Here is a 19857-nt window from a genome sequence, read left to right as displayed (position 1 = left end):
TAAATTGTTTATGTCGATGAAAGCAAATACCAGAAGCAGGGTTGTCAAAGAAAATTTCTAAGAACGGACTTAGTGGCAGATCTATAGGTGCTAGATAAGTTAAAGTGCCTATGAAATGAAATTCGACAAGTTTAGATAAAGGCACACTTTTTATAAGGAAAATTTGCTGATTTCAATGATATATGTTGAGGGTGTTTTTTTAGTGTGGAACCGTCTAAAAATTGAGGTTGAATATCCCATTTTCACGTTTTCGACTGTGACAAAGCGCCGTTATCTGTGACGTCGCAAAATTTGCAAACAGCAAACACGGAAGCAGTTGACGTTTAGTCCACGGAGGTCGTTAACTGAACTACCGTTAAAATAGCCGTAGGGAGCAATTTTGAGTCAGGGTAAATATCCAATCTTTTTAGTGCATCAAACTGTCCTTTTTTGCAAAGTTTCATACTGTTGTACCAAAGCACGACTAAAATACGATCATACCGTCTATTAAGATCTTGGGTGGTGTACCCCAGTCTAAAAATAGAACAAGGGGGCAATTTTCAGATGGAGTCTTTATCCTATCATTTCCTGTGCATCAGATTGCCGTCTATTGCAATTTTTCCTTCTATTGTACCTACTTTCAGCAGAGATATCAAAATAACGTCGTTTGTGGAGTCATGCGGTAAAATACCCTAGTCATGCGGTAAAAATAGCTCAAGGGGGCAATTTTCTGTCGAGGTCTATATCCTATCTTTTTCAGCGTATCAAACTGTCCTATTTCGCAAAGTCTGGTGCTGTAGTACTAAATTACGATTGAGATGCAATCAAACCGTCTTTACAGGTCTGGAGCAAAGAACCCCAGTCGAAAAATAGAGAAGGGGGCATTTTTCAGTTATGTTCTATATCCTATCTTTTGTACCGCATCAAACTGCCCCATGTTGTAAAGTTTCGTTCTACTATACCTACTTTCAGGAGAGATGTTGTAATAATGCCGTTAGGGGCTTGGGGCAAAGAAATAGCTAAAGGGGGCAATTTTCAGTTGGGTTCCATATCCTATCTTTTTCAGGGTATCAAACTACTTCTTTCTGCAAATTTTCATGCTGGTATCACAATTTGCACAATTGTTCGACTAACAGCCCTGACTAAGTGGTATGATGTGTTTACTGCGAAGACGGAATCAACTGCAAATCTTGTGACGTCACTGATTCTTATGCTTTGTCACACGCACTCATTGTTTTTAAAACCCCAAAAACAAACTTTCCCGTGCAAATTTTCGAGTTAATTTTCGTTTTATATTGCAACAACATGTAGAAGTTTCAGTTTCTTACAAAAAAACTATATGTGAAATTTGATTTTATAGGCACTTTAAACAAAGCCATAATCATTAGCTAAGTGTAAGCAAATGTTTGTATTTGTAGGCATGGATCAAACTGGGCAACATCCTGTAGAAAGTTCGGTCTCACATCAACTCTTAAAGGTAATGAGATCCTTAATGGCGATAAAAACTAAGAAAACCATAGAAAACAAAAGGGATGGTTTTGAAGCTAACTTTGGCAACAAGATAAAACTGTTAGCCAGACTCTAGATATCTATACAGGCATAGAATATCATTGGAAACAATGGGGGCCAGGGGCTGACATTTAACAATCCTATTAATGGCCCTGTACAGAGTGGCAACATAGTGACTACTTCAGGTAATCTCCAAGATAGGTCAGGACATAAAACAGTCTTCTTCAACGCTCACCAGTCATCAATAGTTACGATTCCATTACTTGATTCAGTTTGGCAGCCGCTCATAAGCAACATTTGCACAGGATAAACCATTGACATTTGCTTGCAAGATATTGCTCTAGTGCGAATCTGCAAACAAGACAAATTCCCTTATTAGAGTATGCAAATAGAGGTGATATATGATAAAATATATGTATATATATAAATTCAGAAATACTTGTTCTACAGGTAATATCCCTCGGCAAAAAAGACATGGCATAAAAAGAACCTGCATCTGATTTTCCAGACTGAAGACTGATTTTGTTTAATTATTAACAAATTAATTAACAAAACTACATTACCTTTTCGCCAAAAACAAAAAAGGGTGAATGAAAAGTGACTTCTCGGTTAGTACAGTTGACTGAGGATTTGTGAATAAGTGCAGCTTTTCCTTCAGTTGTAAACACTTTCCTTTTGTCTTTGTGCATGCAGAAGTTTGGATAGAGACCCAAGCATAACAAGGCTGTCACCTAGAATCACGAGAAGTCATGTGGTACTATAAACGAAAGATGATGAAACACACAACATCAATACAATGCAATTTCATAGATCAACAATGTTAATTATAGCAAAAGTATTTCTTACATTTACAGTTGAATCAAATAATAGGTACAGATCTTCAACTGTCTCAAGATACTATCATTATAAAACCTGATTCCAGAACTGGAAAGCAAGATTATGAAGAAAACTAACTGAATAATAAAATGAAGACTGTGCTTCTTGCATCAACTTCAATCAATGAATAACATTAAATTAATTATCTTGAGGTGATCCTCACAGCAGTGACTCCCTTGACCAATGACTATGATCTTGATAATCCCACCCTTGTTCATTACATATCAACACAAAATATTAAAATCCAATCCAATGAAAATCGATGAACAACTACAAACCAGATCGAGTGCAGTATCAGGCCCACTGTAATTGAAAGGTTGAGGGTGCATGCAGTCTACAATGGAAACAACAGATATTAGACAGAGCAACATTATGTCTAAGGGAAATCCTTCACTGTCTTTTTTTAAATGTTTCAACTTTAATTTCTAATACTTCACATTAATTTCAAACTAAAACTTCTCTTAAATTTCTACAACGAAATAAAGAGCTGCAGAATATGATATGTAGACATTTTTTATCACAAAAAAACAAATTTATAACAACAAGGCATTGTCATATTAATATACATCATCAATTAAAATTCAACTAAAACGTCAAGAATGATGTAAAATTTTGATAACAAATGCAGAAAGCTTTCTAGATGATATGCTAAATTTAAACTTACCATCTGGAAAACCTAGATTGCAAAGAAGGTCTTTCAATTGCATCTGTTGATAAAATAAAGAGAAGTTTAAAGCAGCCTGAAAAAATGGAATTACTTGACAACAATGATGGTTAGTTACAGTGGAACCTCCATATAACGGACACCAGTGGGACCAATGTTAATGTCCGTTGTAGAGAGGTGTCCGCTGTATGGAGGTGTCATCTTTTTATAACTTTTGTTTTGGGACTCAAAAATCTGTCCGTTGTTTGGAAGTGTCCGTTGTATAGAGGTGTACGTTGATGGAGGTTCCACTGTTTTAGCAAAATTTCAAACTAGTATAGATTTAAGAAAGAGCAAAATTGACAAAGTGTTATCTTAGCATGTGTTAATTATTCTGACATAACTGAATGAGACTTTAACCAGTCAACTCTTTTTTAGAAAGTTTCACTGGTTCAAGCATTTTCCAATTTCAACAAGACATTGAAATTTAGGCGAACTTTGAAGCAATTGAGTCTTTTAATATTCATAGTTTATTCTGCCGATGTTTATCCCTGCTGAGTACACCTTTCTGATTTTGGTTATGACGTAATCAGTAATAGGAATCCACTATAAAGGTCATGACCAAACAGAGAGTAAAATTTTCAACATGACATTCTTAAAGAGCTTTAAATGTTGTGGTAGTCAGCATTTAAAATGGTAACAAGCATCACAGATCTTTTCCACAGATGTTATTAGCAACCAAGTTCATTATAGATAGAACATTGGAACAAACCGACGGCAACAAAAAAGACATGATCAGTGCTCTATGAAATAGAAATAAAAGAAGACTGAACCTTAGCGTCTGATGTCATTCGCAGGGTAGACATGTTTAGCTGATGGGATTGGCAGAAACCTATCTCCGCATCTTCACTAACAGCCCTGAAATACGAAAGTACACTAAAGGCTGGCAAGGATGATGTCGTTTTAACTTGGCAAGGATGGTGTCGAAGAAAAACCAATCAATATGGTCTCAGGTTAACACCTATTGCTCACAAAACTAACACATATTCAGCTCATTTATAATGACTTAATACAAAAAACATAACATAATATTGCTAAAAACATAACAGGTCTATAATATGACAACATTCAGGTCTTTTTGTTTTCCAAATTCAAAGAGAAGGAATTTATTGAATAAAGGAATAACAAAGCTGCCCTACCTTGCATCTTCCCATGATTGATAAGCGCTGAGAAGGGCCAAATGATCACTGCTTCTGTTGCCAGCAAACTTTTTGTGTATCCAGCCGAGTCTTTTGCGATCCGCGGGTGTTTCGAATGGTTCCGGCAGACATGTGCTGGCAGCAATGGTGCATGCAGCATCACCAACACTGAAATCAGAATCATATCAATCAAACAATCATTACCTTCATAAAAATTGTGATCATGTTAATCACGTAATCATTAAACATTATTCAACAGTTAGAGGTTTTAGACAAACCAATCATAAGACAAAGTCCAGTCATACAAATACAGAAGTCAAACAATTCTTCAGTCAAACATATTCGGAATATACTTAAACCAATATCTATGACTAAAATCAGAGAGTATCAAGCCATGGTACATAGAGAAGGAAACCATCTTATTCTAACCTGAATATGCAGCCCAGGACAATCATTTTTCCAAACCTCGGCTCTATAGGCAATTTGGCCAAAATGTATCCCAGAGGAGTTAGTGTCTCGTCTGTATCCAAGGCTTCCATTTCTGAAATAAAATTAAACTTATGATTCACCAGCAGAAGAGATAAGTGCTCCCATATAAATCCAAGAGCCAAATAGCTCCAAAATCATGTCTGAACTTTGGTTAATTCTCATTTGTAAAGTTTTTTAAGCTGGAGGATAGTAATAACACATTTCCACCAAAGCCCTGGATCCTGTGTTGCACTATTTTCACTGCAATATCAAAGACCAGTGTAACCTTTTTCACTTTCGTTGCCACCCTTAACAAAATGAAATCAAAAATTTTCCTGGAAACTTCAAAGTTGAATTTATTGAAATTTATTGGTGGAAATGTGTGATTCATAAAAAATAAGTGGCTCATATTGTTGAAGAACTAATACAGATTTTCGTTAAAGCTTTGTTCCTCCACAAACCCCCCTCCCCCCCCCAAAAAAATTTCCGCTGCCCCCCTACCCACAGATTTACAAAAGGCTGATAAGAAAACGACTTGCCCTTTAGCATTGCGATTGACTCCATCACAGCATCAAGAGGCGGTGGCTCAATAGCTTTGTTAAGAAACTCTTTTATACCCCCAAGCTTCAGGAGTTTGATGTTGAGTGCAATTTCGTGCAGCGGTGTTCGAAGGATCTCTGGGGTTGCGTGTTCAGCAAGTCTGAAGAGGCAGAATGAAATACGTTAGCTATCGTTGGGAAACAAAGATAAATGAATGCTTTGAAAGCATTCAAAAAGGCTAGCACAGAGAAAATTTTCACTCAACTTGAAATATTAGGTGAATTTGAAATGGATATAAAAATATCAATTGTTCCTATGCTTGATCACAAATGTACAGCACTATCATGATGAAATGGCCTGAACACATCAGCAAGTTGTATTGTCAGCAAGTTATATTGTCAAGACTCGCTTAAAGGCATTGAGTCATGATAAATAGACTGGGTATACCCAAATTGCCAAAATCCGCTGAGTCGTGATTTCCATGACTGCGATGCTATTGGTTGACCTTGAACTGGTCACATGAACTCACCTTGTACTGATTAACATAACAGTTTCCATCAATAGCAAGTTGTCAACAACGGATGCCAATATCACATGAAACAGCAGCGATCACGCCGAAACCAAATGACCCCCTATAGAGAAAGCCTATTTACCACGACTCAATGCCTTTAACTATGTTATGTATTCAACAAAACTTTCAATGAATCTAACGGATCTAGAAAGGTAAAGTCTATCTGAATCGAATCTGCTGGGAACTGTTATCACTAATTAACTGGTGACAACAAAAAGACCTTCGTTTAGGATAACATGATCCCACTACTGCTTTTAAAATCACTGCTGTTTATGAAAGAAGATGAAACATGTCAAATAAAGAAAACTTTAGATAATGGATCAACTAAAGACCAAACGTACTTCTGACACCGGCTTCTGCTGCATAAATGGAAACAAAAACCATCCCTAACACGACCAGCTCGTCCCTTCCTTTGCTCCATATTTGTTTTTGATGCCCAAACAGTTGCATAATTTGTCATGTTGTTATGCGAAGTAAACAGCTTGATCTTTGCTCTTAGAACCATAAATTCATAAAATTAACAGCAATTCAAAATGTGATAAAGTATCGAATAGTGAAAAATCCTAGGAAACAATTCTGCTTTCAAAATTCAGTACCTAATAGGGATTTATCTAACGATACCAATTAGCTTAGATATTTGATTGCTTCAAAGGGGAATTTCCTTTAAAGCAACTGTGAAAGCCTTCTATCTCAAGAGCAGAATTTCGCTTGAAAAGCAATGATCCTGGTGCAAACTCTTGTGGGAACCCACATGTCGTGTTGCGTGTATTCTATATAGCATAGCCTTATTTGCATAGACATGTTATCCATCTCTCCTTGAATAAATTTATACACATGTATACTGCTAATCTGCATTAATTGCAAAAAGGCTCCATTTAACAAAACAATTTGCTGACACAGAGGGAACACATACATAAGGATCCAAACTTACTTGACTGAATCAATAACAAAAACAACATCGTCAATTGTAATGCTGGTTTCAGCAATGTTCGTGGACAGTATAATCTAAAAATGGAAGAAACAACAAACTGTGATCTTCACTTGCTAAAAATTAATTTCTTAGTCCAAAGTTTCAAGAAAGAGAAAAACCCCTGCTTAACACATAAGATGCTTTTTTACCAGATGACTCAAACGCCCTCAAGACCAAAATGAGCCTGAAATTATTTAATAGTTTAACTCTCGATACATATTGGGTCACCGTGTAATCAAAACTTACATTTCTGGTTTTAATTTCAGTTTTAAAATGCAAATCTAACAGCATTATACCTTTCGCACTCCTTCAGGAACAGGTTGAAAGACTCTTCTTTGATCTTCTCTGGGTATTTGTGAGTGCAAAGGAAGAACAAGATATTTGCTGCTACCTGAAATGTAAAAAGTTCAAAAATATAAGTTTCGTTATAAATGACGTAATTTTGATGTCACCTTGAAGAATTGCTAGGGTATGATACTCTACGAGAAGTAAAGACAATGTTCCTATGAATCTAGAATTAAGTTAACATGTGCTTCACAAAATCACATCGACAGCTCGAACTCACAAGATTCTCAAGACAAATTCTGGTGAATCCTAGCCCTTTGGAGAGGGAAGGGGCTTGGGGAACTCGACTAGGTTACTGTACATGGTCGTGCTACACAATAAAATTTTAAAACGCATTATGGGCAAAAGAGGAAAATAAATGGAAACTTTTTATCACCTCTCTGTCAATTTTAAAAGATCTACATAAAGCGTTGATCCAAAAATTGACCCTATACTGCGGCACAAACCCCGTACACAAAAAAGGTTTTGAGAGTTTAACGCTAACCCCTTTAACGCTAATTCAAATGCAAGCAAAAGGAGAGGTAAAAGCAAATTTGTGCCTCACCAAACTCAGGATGTTGTGTCAAGTACTTATGGATTGCGAAGATCAGGTTCCAGCCAGGAAGGAAAACTAATACAGAGCCAGGAACGTTCAAGGTAGCAACGTACCCAAGTAAAGCCTGCAAAAGGGACATCCAAGTAAAACCATTGAGCAAAATGATGAAATTACAAATGCCAGGGGTCGTTATTTGATTAGTATGTGATATATCAATTGGAAATGATGTCTACATAAAAAGGAATAAAAAAACATCTAAAATGATAGCCAATATAAAACAGAGTGGTTTAAAATCATAATTGAAGGAATAAGCAAGGGGGGCAGAGAGTGATGCATATAGTTCCAATAGATAGCCAACTAAAGCTTGACGAGAGCTTAAAAAAGGGGGCATTCGTCCTATCTGTCCAACATTGACGCACATAGAATTAAAATGTATAGTGCAAAACAGAAATAGATAAGGTCTATTTAAAATGTTCTACCAAAATTGAATTAAATTCTACAATTTTTGATAATGATTAGACATATGATTTAAGGTAAAGATTCAATATCAGGTGGGCAAAACAAATAGCTACAACAAAAAGATCCATAAAAAAACAAATAAAAGACTGACCTCTAATAACTCGAATGATGTTTCTCGCTCACTCAGCTGGGCCATTGAATTCTTTGTTGTTATTGAATACTCTTTTCCGCATACGGCGTTCATGTTTTCCTACAGAAAAGAGCTGCATCACAACACACCTTTATGCACAACTAAGTCTGCCAAGATTATTTACAAATGATCAATATCCACAGAGTCTATTCATCGGTGCCCCCAATATTTTAGAAGACAATGGTCTTTTGTTCTAAAACAATGGGAAATGTGACGTCATATACAAAGATAAATCGCAACTTACGGACACTTCAAATAGCGGACAATTTTGTTGCAGCTTCTTTAAATTACCAGCACAGGACACCTCCATAGAACGTACAATCACTGCCAAAAGTATTGAACACTAACGTAGGTTTTTAAAGGCAAATTCAGCCATCCCCCTCTCCCCCTAGGAACAATGTTGATTTACTATAGAAAAAAGAAAGGGGTTATGGAGTACGCTTTTTCTTGTGGATTGTTCGATATTTTTCTTTACTTACAATATTGTTTTGGGGGGAAAGGGGGACGGAAGTAGTAGTATTCGGGAAAACAAATGAAAAATGGAAAAGCACAGCGCAAAGTGTTGGGTGTTCCAAGTAATTTTGGCAGTGATTGCACAAGGTCTCACATGTGCCCGCTACAAGAAGGGCTTTACTATACATGTATGCAGCTACACTCTAGTAGTTTAGAACAATAAAGCGAAGATAAAAAAGGAGCTGGTAACGAAACTCAGGCAAACCTCATCGTCAAGATCGACGTCAACATCTCTCTTTTTCTTTTTCTCTTTGATTGGGGGCACAAAACCAAGCATCTGAATGATGTCTTCCAGAAAATATTCTGTGTGCAAAAGGCATAGGAATATCAAGCAATGAAAAAGACAAGAAGTAAATCTTTGATAACATCTTACAAAGGAAGGGAATTCTGATGTTAGATTTTGTTTGATTAAATCATTGTATTTGTGAACATTAATTTCTTGCTGCTGATATTTTTGTAGTCATTAAAATTTCGACAACTGGACTTTAAATTCAAGCTAGGGGGAGATGTAATGTTGTGATTTATGCACATATTAATTTACCATTGCATAAATTAGAATAATTAGCTAATCAGAGAACCATGCTGTAAGAATGCTTGCTTCGATATATGTTCTGTTATGTTCTTACTAAACGTATGTTTTCTTGTGTATTACCTGCGATACAGGACATAATACTGTGGAGTGTATTAGTAGCAAAACAAAGAGCTAAATAATGGTTATATTGTTCAATAATCAAACATTGATTCTTCTATTCAGGAAGAGAGGGGCTAACCACGCCCTGTTACCCATGTGAACTTTACTGTATTGAAAACAAAACTAAATTGTGATGTATTGATGATAGCAATGGGAAGTTCCTAATACGGATATCAACAGAAGATAGGATTTGACTACAAAATATGAAATCTAGGTGAAAAGTACCTTGGACAGGATACGACCGACCCTCTATTTCCATGACAGGGCATTTGCCGAAATAATCAGCAAATAGAGATGTGTCAATTGTTGCTGACATAAGAATAACTCTCAGCTGTGGGTATGTAGTAACCATATCTTGGACAACAACCAGCAAGAAATCAGTCTAGAAGCAAAGAAAGAACTTCTGTTCAAAATGACTCGTTCAAGTAATAAAATCTTGCGATTAAGCATCGTTAATTTCTGTCTAAGTAAACCTGGCTAACACAAAGATAAGTCGTCCTAGAAATTGAATAACAAACGTATGGTTATATGTTTGATAATGATTGTTATATATGAAAAATACAAAGCTACGCGTTCATGGCTGGTTGACAATAAAACCTGATCAAGATGAGACTTCCCGTACACAAATAAACTCTTTGGGCTGAAAAAGAATACTGTCTGCTTGGCGCAATTTGGGCTTTCTAGCAAATGCTGCCCAATGCAAGTATGTGCCAAAACTATAATGGCAACATGATTCAGATTATTGTATGTTTGTTGCAATTAAAAAGAAAAAAGAGGAAGCTTACATTGATATCTCTTTCATGAATTTCATCGATGATTATGTGTGAGATTCCAGATATCCCAGACTCGAGCTTTCTCAAAAGTACACCTGTGTAACAAATACGAAAAGATAATGAACACCTTCGAATAAGAAAAAGATCACCATGGCAGAAGATAAGACCTTAAATTTGCTTTGGTTCCTTTCCAGATATAACTTTCCTTTGTCCTACAAATACAGCTGGGTGCTAGATAGGCCTCGCTAGTTCATGTGAGCAAAAAACACATAAAGAGGGACTTTCACGTTCATTGGGTAGCTTTCAAATAAAAATTCAACGAAATGTCCGATGCTTAAGAAAAAAGAGACACTGTTCGTTGTCATGACTCGTCCCTTGTCTGGGGGCTTCTTCTACAAAGCATTCACAATCAGAAACAAATACTGGAACACACAATTTTGTTCGTTGTTTTGGGATGGGGGGGATTTAGAACTAGGGTCTGTCCGGTAACTAGAGCTTTCACATTAAGGGTAATCAATGCAATTTAACGGACGCCTTACCAACTGTACAGAATAAAATAGACCCGTGGCTTCTGGGTAGGATTGTGTCGAAACGGACAGAATAACCAATGGACTGTCCCAAAGGCTCGATTCGTTCAGTTGCAACTCTTTCAGCAACACTGATGGCACTGATTCTCCTTGGCTGTAAGAAAAATGACTATGATTATTATGATGAATGGCAACCTTTTGAAATCCTCAAGTTGTTCGGATAACGTGAAGGGATCAGAAGTAGGAGACTGTACAAACGACGCCTTGTCATTGAAAACTGAACCGATAGATAATGAAACATAGAAATGGGCGTTGATGTATAAAAATGGAAAATCTAATCATACATCTTCGGTTGAAGATAAAAACAACTTCGATCGCATGATCTCAGAAACTAAAAGAAAATGTTCCAGTTCCTGTCAAATTACAAAAAACCTCCTAAATAAATATTTATTGGAATTATATCATAAGAAGATTAATAACTTAAAAAATTTAGGAGATTATTGTTGCTGCTTGATAAAAGGACAATATTTAAACACAATCCAGAAAGATCTGTTTTTCACTTGTCATTTTCAAAGAATTCAACTGTTGATAAAGAGAAAAGTATTCTAAAATTAAGCTTTAAGCATAATATTTTTAGATATTGCATAAACCTCATCATTTCTAACTTTCTTTTAATAGTTCTGATTAGTTGATCATACACATTCATTAAAATTAAAATATCTTATTTTCAGTCTTGAAACATACTGAATTAAAATACTTAGTTTTATTGCTATATGCTAATTAAGCGGGTGTTAATTTATCGTCATACAGTAGTGACTCGCATATAAGAAACAACATTGTAAGAAACACAGACCCTGATTTTCAAAAAAATCGTAAAAGAAACACTACCCTGATTTTAAGTGTAAATCTCATTTTTTAAGAAACGCTTCAAACCTGATATCAAAAAAGTTGCTTCTTACTTGCGAGACACTACTGTCTAATAATTGGCTATCTGGGTAAACAAACATGGATATTCATAAATACAATGATATATACAATGATATCTAAGAAATATAACTCATAACAGGTTTCAAAATATCACCTGAGTTACAACAATATTGCAGTTTGTTCCATCTCCCCCCATGATGAACTCATCCAAAACATACTGGGGTATCTGAGTCGTTTTGCCACAACCAGTTGCCCCCTTGATGATGACCACTTGATGTGCCCTGACTACATCAAGTATAGGTTCTTTGTAATTGTAAACAGGCAGGCTTTTCCGTTTCTCCAGAAGTTGATTGAAAGAATCTTCTTGGAACTTAACATCAAACTCTTGCTTAAGTTCCCTGCCCGTGGGGGGTGGCACCTTTGCGAAACACAGGGAATAATATAACGTAAACAGACTCGAATTAACCAGAAAATCACTTTACAATAAGCAACAAAAATTATAACCCTTTCTGAGTATGGAAACTAATGTTTACAAGTCTTTAATGAAATGTATGAGGCGGAGAACGATATATACAATGTATAATATATAGGAATGCAGATCACTAGGAAAGAGACGAATGGACAATATGTTTGTGTATTGTAAGGCCTCATTTCACAACTCCTAAAATGGCCGATAGCCGAACAATAGTAAAAAAGAACAACAACAAACGAAGGCAGGTCTTTGTGTGTTAACGTCTAACAGAATTAATTTTGTCTTCTTGTCATTAAACATTTACTTTTCAAAACCGTGAATTGAGTTTTTTCGACAACCAATCAGTGGCAGCTTTCATGGACAGAATTGCCGTCAGTTATTGGCTTTCATTAAAAGTAAAATGTGCAGCTTTTGCCTATCAAAGCCACACAAAATTCTGTTTTTACTAATGTTTTGACCGTAAGCAGATTATCACTGTAGATTGAGATACTGAGAGTTCTTGTGCTTGTCTCAAAATTTGAAGCAAATCTACCAAGCAACGTTACTGAACACACATTGAGAATTGAGTCAATATCATTTGTTTAGACATATGATTCAGAAACAGCTGTATTAGCAACGACATTATTAACAGTGGAAAAGCAGCAAAGATAACATCCATTACAAAACAGCACCTAAAACAAAAGAAATTACTTGATATTCTTCAGCGCCTTCGATCAACACTGGTTGATTTATCCACGGGTTCCAGTTTGAATCTGGGGGCCCCCAATTGATGACTCCATCTGTTGAACCACCTTCCAAGCATTTGTGTTTCGCAACGATACGGGGTAGAACCAATGACACCTTTTCTCCATCTGCTGGCTAATAAACAGTGATTTATTATGCTTAAAGACCAAACAAAAAAATAAAACACTAATTCAAATTATGATCACGTTTTGAAAATTACCAAACACTTCATTTTACGACTTCTCTAGGCTCAGATCAGGATCAACTACCAAACATTTAGTTCAGATATAATTTTCATATTGTTTGTGTTGGTAGTGCATATTTTACGACGATGTGAAGATTGACAGCTCATAGGGCATTGGACCGCAAAAATCATTTCCAGAAACTTTTATCCTTCTTCGTATTTCACGTTCAAATTCCTAAAAATGTTTTAAATTTATGTCCGTTTACAATTTACTACCACATCATAAAACTTCATATTTAGACTAAAATTCAATTTCTTTAATGCCAATCAGAAGTCAAGGATTTAGAAAATTGCAGTTTTTTAAAAAGGAGGCAGTGAATTGAATTGGTGTACCAACAGCCTACACAAAGAGATGTCAGCTTCAAGCGGTGAAAACATCTAATCTTTTCTTATATGGATTTAAAGGAAAAAATATTTTCTTATAGATCAGTGGTGGATACACCTCTCCGAATTTTTTTATTTGATAGAACACCCGAATAAAACTTGAGTCCCTCTAATATTTTGCTGCCAAATTTACCTGAAAACTGCATATTGAATTCTCTATTACAATGTCCCTGAATATTAAAATATATTCACCCATCACTAGCTTTCAAATTTCAGGATAGGAGAAAAAATAGAATCCAGTTATAAAGAGCCTATCAACCAACTTAGCATAGTGCACGTACCTACAGGAATGGGAGGTACTTGTTGTGAAATGATGTTGCCAGCGGATGGTCATTCCAGTCTTAGTTGAAAAAGCCAGAAATCGCTTCAACTAACTCTCTACAGGAATATCCTCGTGTGCCATCATTCTACGGGTGTGACACAAAGATGTCAAGAAGACTCTTTTTAATAAACAAGATGAGAAGATATAGCGGTATAAAAAGGTTTGCTGTAGAGGACGACACTTTTGAGCATCCCAAAAGCGATGAAATCATTATATATTCGCAGTTTTCTGGCTTTTTCACTGTTTTTTTTTCGACTGGGATCACCATTCGCCATGAAAGGCAACCACTTAATACATAATCATATCAATTTGAGATTTATCGTATGCATGGCAAAATCAGCACCAATACGGAGGTCATAGGAGCACGAAGTAGAGGAAATTCACAGATAAAACACCTACCTTGTAAAATTCTTTCACCCTTTACACCATTTTAAGTTATTAACCTCGTAAAGGGTAAATTGTTTGTACAAATTTATGCTAAAATCTATCCAGAAAGAAAATTTTTTTGCCAATTCTGGAAATTTTCTGCAACCTTGTTCCCCACATCCGACATTTATGGCAGCCCTGAATTCAACTATTTTGCGATATTTATCCAAGTATGCTGTTTTTTGTCGTACATTGTATCTTTAGTAACAATAAAGCATTACATAGAATAAAATAACAACAGGTGTAAAGCTGTCTATACGGCAGTAGCACCCCACAGGAGACCAGTGAACCTGATAACATACATATCTGAAATCCTCTTTTTCTAGTATGTAGTGTTGCATATTTTTGAGAACTATACACTTTTTCGATACTGCAAGATACCCTGAAACATACAGGCTACAACGGCGACTCGTAAACTGTAAAAAATTTCAATACCACTATTGATACTCAGACAAGATACAATAATAAAAAATAAGATAAGTAGGATTGCTGAGATGACAAGTGCCATGATATGTCTCACTTGTAAAAAGGCATTACGATTCTTCTATGGGTAGTCTAAGCGGGGTTTTACTCACCCAATGGTTCCATTTAGAATGAATACGGAAAGAGATGTAAACATACCTTGGGTATAGGTTGAATGCCAAGCTCTGCAACGACCTTGTCTAGTTGAAAAGCTATTTCCGGATTCAGCTGAACATTATAGGGTGGAATCTAAGGAACAGGAAAACAGGCAGATAGAGCGTATGTTAAGCATGAAAATGGCTTTGAAAAAAGCAAACATTTCACAACATAATGCAGTAGAATGTTGTGAAGCGTTTGCTTTTTTCAAAGCAATTTTCAAGTTCTGTACCACATAAAAACTGTTCGTATGTTGAACATCAAAGCTAAGCAATGCTAGCTGTTTTTAAATACTAACAAAGGGCGAGGGTCTCTGCTGTTTCAAAATAGATCGACTTCGTCCCTCAATTGACCTTTATTGCTAAGTGTGTTTATTTTTGGCGACCACTGACAATCCCCTTCTATGAAATGAACTTAAAATCCTCTCTTATATAGATTTAGTAGTTTTATCATATTTGAAATTGTCCATAATATAATTTTGAATGCGTCTGCGAAAGTTTGAGTGCTTAAAACCAAATTATCAAGCATTGCGGACTTTCTTGATCCTTTTAGACCACTACAGCTTTATTCGGACACGAGACACCTTGCGCTCTAAGTTTGGGAAGCAAAGACTGTAGCAAAAATCCGAAACATACTTTCAAGTAAAAAGTCTCCTTTCAGAAAAACGGCCCTAAAGATTTCTGCATGTGGCGACAAGATGAAATTTCCAACAAAAGTTAGATAGGTCGAGTTTAATGGACTAATGGGTTATTTTGGCAGCTTTATAGTCGACTTAATTATCCTTTGTCCACTTTCAGCGGATTTATGTCAACTCAGATTGCTCGCTATAAGTTTCAAGAGATTTCATATATTTTTGCCAACGTTGACGATAGTTTCCCCGTATAGGTGGCATGCTTCGAGGTGGTGTATTTAGCTCTAAACCAATCAGCGAACAAGCAGCTTGCTCTAAACCAATCGAATCACAGAGGACATCTCGATTTGTATCAGAATTTCATCAATAGTTTTAACCAACGTGCAGGCAACTGCGATATACATGGACACACTGCTTGTCATCTTCACAAAGGATTTTGATTTATTCGTGGAAGTATTAGACTAATCCTATGCATCCAAGATTAAAGAAGTGATTAAAAACAACTTTAATACCAAATCGATGAAAACCGCCACACTAAGAAAGAAAAACTACTGACTTATGAAATTTGGAAGCCCTCCTACCTCATCTGTCTTTTGCCTTTTCGGTTGGACTTGTCCTGGTGTAGCGGCTTCTATTGCACCCATGTGAAAAAGCTGACGAACGAGGCTCAAAGAACAGGACTGTGCAGCCATTTTCTTATTTGAACCAGATTCACGAGCAGTCAATGCTGTCATTATAAAACAATGTATAATTTATAAAAGCATGCAAACATCAATCCATAATCATACAAATTAGCGGACCATCCTGCATTTGAAATACTCGGCATAATTGAAAGCCAAAATGATACTAAATATGGCCTAAAGAAGCTGCTGGGGCTTGAAAATGGTGCTTATTATTACATTAGATTAATTTTACATCTCTTTAAGCAGTTGATTTTCTGGAAGATCACGGACCAACAAATAAAAAAAAGTAGAGGACAGGTCTTTGAATTAAAGTATATCTAACATCGTATAAATGTGAATTGATATAAAGTCGCTTAAATATTAATGAGGATTTGGAGGATGCATGTTAGTTCTCAATCAAGGGAAGTAAAGCTTGTCGAGCTGGAAATGCTTTATTCTTTAACGAACTTGCAAAATAATTATATTGCTGTTCTACCATAACAATTTCAACTTGATGAGCACCACATTCATAAAATTAATCAAATCCAGCATTAATAGCTTGCTTAGTTTCATCAAATTGTGTTCATTGTGAAGACAAAAGCATAAGGTCTTACAGGAACAGAATAATCACTTCAGAGCATATAATTTGCGTTAGTCCAAATGCTGATCTTGCTCAAAAAGCTTTGGTTGATTGTTCTAGACAGATGGCATCTTAGATGGAAAAAAAATAAATTCATTTGAAGCATTTTCTAAGAATTTCAATGATAATGTCTTCCAGTCATTATTTTAGAGATTTATTTTGCTGACATTATCTCGTGGAAACTATCATATTTATCTGGAAAATTCCTGAATTCTTCACTTACTTCTTCTAAATTCTTTAACAAAAACTTGCAATTCAGCAGTAAAAAATCTGCAATAAGAGGAAAAAAGATTATACTACCCTTGAAGTAAAACATTAACTGTTTAAGCATAAGGGATATAAGCAAAATTCAATGGGTTCAGAGCCCTAAAAAGCTTTTTTTTCAAAGCTAGTTTTAGATTGGTTAATTGTTGAGCTGGGTGACAGCATCTTGGGCATTAACCATACTGGATACATTCTTTACAGAATCACATTTTCAGTACACAGTGAGCTCACCCCCCCCCCCCCCCCTTATTATAGCAGTTCAATAACTATGCTATTTTAGGATATTAATAATGTGGCACAAAAAACTAGGCATAATATTGAGGTCATAATCTTGCTATCAATGTCAATTTGCATAGAAAATTAACCAGAAATTTGGACAGTGAATAATGATCAAAATGTTACCCGAAGTTCAAAAATATCAACAGTCAAAAGGAAATAACAAAATCTGAAAAAGTCAAAAGTCAAAAGGAAACATTAATCACATTGAAAGTCAGATAAAAATGAGAAAGTGACCTTGCATGATCAGGGCCTTCAGAAAAGTATTTGAAATCGGCAGACAATCGCCTTGATTGAAGGAACTGATGCAGCCGAGCCTTTGCATTTGATAATGTCCAGTTGCCATGGAGATGAGAATTGGTATCAACGCTTTCTGCCTATAAATGAGATTAATTCAAGTAATGGTTAGAGAGTTGCACGAAAGTAATGATGTCATAAATATCTATTTGATGGTTGTGTTTGTTTATAATCTTATTTTAAATCGAAGATATATAATTTTAAGCTACACAACCGTAACTTGTCTAATTCGATTATTTACAAAATATACAAATTAAATTAACAATTTTTAATAGTTTTTAAATACAAATTTACAATAAAATCGTTACGTTTTGCATACGTTGCATGTACAGGTTGCCCTGTCCCAGTTTTTAATTAATCTTTTGAATTGGATCAGATTTTCTGCAGATTTTATTTCCTTTGGTAAGCCATTCCAAATTTGTGGTCCGAGGGGCCTGAGGCTGTTTTTACCGAAAGTTGTTTGGTTGGGAATATAGTGCTGCAAGTCTTGTGGATGTTGTGAGGATCGATCAGAGGTTCTTTGTTCGAACATATTTGGCATGAATTCAGGATTTAACCTTTTTACAGTTTTGAAAATTTCAATACAGAGGTTCCTTTGCCGATTTACATGCGTTGTGCATTTTTGTGATTTGCAAGCAGATCTCTATAAGATGAATCGTGGTCATCGTAAAGGAATCGTAGGTTCCTGTATTTTTCAGATCTTCTCCATAGATCTTGCCGAGGAGAAGAACCACACTAAAGGGCAGTAGTTAAAGTTAGAGAAAACAAAGCTTTGGACCAATACCTTTTTCTCATCAAAGACAAATAAAAGATTTAAGTCTTTTGAGCACATTTAGCTGGGTTGCTGCCTTTTTACAAAGTACGGATATGTGAATGTCAAAATTAAGTCTGTGATCACTGCTTTTTAGCTATTTTTCTATTCAAATAAACCAGGCCAAAACAACTGTAATCAATTAACAATTAAATCCAACAGATTTGGCTATTTTTGGATTTACAGATACCTTTCTTGTTGTTAAATCTATTTTTGGCCAATTCACACCTTTGTACTGCATTAGAATAGAGATACAACTTTGTAGGAATTGTGCAGAATGAAAATATTTCCCATTGTTGAAAACCATAATAGCATATATAAATACCACAGGTTATATATGTAAGCTGCAAAAAACTAGTAGGAGACAAAAATTCCTTTCCAAAGCAAAGATTGTCTAAACATGCAATGGTATAGTCAAGCTGTCTCCTTGGCATGATTGACAGGCCTTTTCATAAGAAAAAGCCTATGTGAGTGGTCTAGCACTCAGGTGGTTTCTCTTGTAAGAGCAATCTCTCAAGGTAAAGGAAACCAATAAACGAATTTCAACCCAAAAACAAACAAATACGCAGTTTAAATGTGCTTTCTTAACAAATAACTTTATACAATCTACAACTTTGGAAAGTCTTCCAAATCATTTCCTGTCACAATCATTAGCAGGCCTTTTCCTAAGAAATTGTTCATGATTTCTTTTGCATCAGTGATCACCCCAGGTAAAGATAACCAATATTGATAATAATAATCAACAATGCTAAAAGCATCCTGATGTTTATAAAAACCGTATAATCCTGTTTCAAGGTTCTCTGGGATAAGGTAACATCAAATTTAAGAAAATTATTATGCTGATCTTTTATGCACTCCAAGAAAGATTAAATCATCATCACCAGGTACCATCTTCTATCAGAAGGATGGCCCTCCATCCATGACCCTCCAACTATCCCTATCCTCAGAATATCGTTTAAAGATTAAATATCCGATATAAATGTGCTTTGTTCATAAATTTTATGCAAATTGCAAAGGTCATATAGAATGATATTGCAGGATGATAGCAAAATGATGTACCAAACCATTTGTTTAAAAACATTAACTACCAAGAAGATGTTCCCTAGGCTTATGATGTTTAAACTCAAAGTGCCTATAATATGCCAAAAGATTTGCAGTGGATTTGATATTTAATTGTATTTTCTATTAAGATGTCATTAATTCAGCTTTCCTTCCTTTTGAAATGCACGCTTTGTACCGTAGTTGTCTCTTGCTTGGGTAGCACTAACAAAAGGTGACTGGGAATGTGTTCATTGATGAAACATTTATTCCTCGCAATTTACTGTTTTGCATCCCTATCAAACGAAAAGGCCTGGTATATAATGACAACATA

At 35.6% G+C, this 19857-nt stretch overlaps 1 protein-coding gene across 1 annotated transcript in view; it reads right to left on the bottom strand.

Annotated features, from left to right (window-relative positions):
- Window positions 1-19857, bottom strand: part of LOC135694000 (ATP-dependent RNA helicase A protein) — a 30130-nt gene that overhangs the window by 7657 nt on the left and 2616 nt on the right. Inside the window, exons 5-27 of the mRNA XM_065212625.2 lie at window positions 17615-17754; window positions 17061-17107; window positions 16117-16262; window positions 14908-14997; window positions 12878-13045; window positions 11870-12133; window positions 10801-10942; window positions 10274-10356; window positions 9714-9870; window positions 9003-9100; window positions 8246-8344; window positions 7645-7759; window positions 7052-7146; window positions 6717-6790; window positions 6127-6279; window positions 5214-5374; window positions 4636-4747; window positions 4207-4374; window positions 3841-3925; window positions 3029-3071; window positions 2643-2698; window positions 2052-2219; window positions 1724-1839 (exon numbers count right to left, since the gene is read on the bottom strand). Coding sequence (XP_065068697.2) covers window positions 1724-1839; window positions 2052-2219; window positions 2643-2698; window positions 3029-3071; window positions 3841-3925; window positions 4207-4374; window positions 4636-4747; window positions 5214-5374; window positions 6127-6279; window positions 6717-6790; window positions 7052-7146; window positions 7645-7759; window positions 8246-8344; window positions 9003-9100; window positions 9714-9870; window positions 10274-10356; window positions 10801-10942; window positions 11870-12133; window positions 12878-13045; window positions 14908-14997; window positions 16117-16262; window positions 17061-17107; window positions 17615-17754 — 2780 coding nt within the window. The remainder of the gene's footprint in view (window positions 1-1723; window positions 1840-2051; window positions 2220-2642; window positions 2699-3028; window positions 3072-3840; window positions 3926-4206; window positions 4375-4635; window positions 4748-5213; window positions 5375-6126; window positions 6280-6716; window positions 6791-7051; window positions 7147-7644; window positions 7760-8245; window positions 8345-9002; window positions 9101-9713; window positions 9871-10273; window positions 10357-10800; window positions 10943-11869; window positions 12134-12877; window positions 13046-14907; window positions 14998-16116; window positions 16263-17060; window positions 17108-17614; window positions 17755-19857) is intronic.

The sequence above is a fragment of the Rhopilema esculentum genome, chromosome 11 (assembly GCF_057945365.1).
Source record: "Rhopilema esculentum isolate cy_ngs chromosome 11, ASM5794536v1, whole genome shotgun sequence".
Classification (NCBI taxonomy): Eukaryota; Metazoa; Cnidaria; class Scyphozoa; order Rhizostomeae; family Rhizostomatidae; genus Rhopilema; species Rhopilema esculentum.
This window is presented reverse-complemented; position numbering and strand designations above follow the sequence as displayed.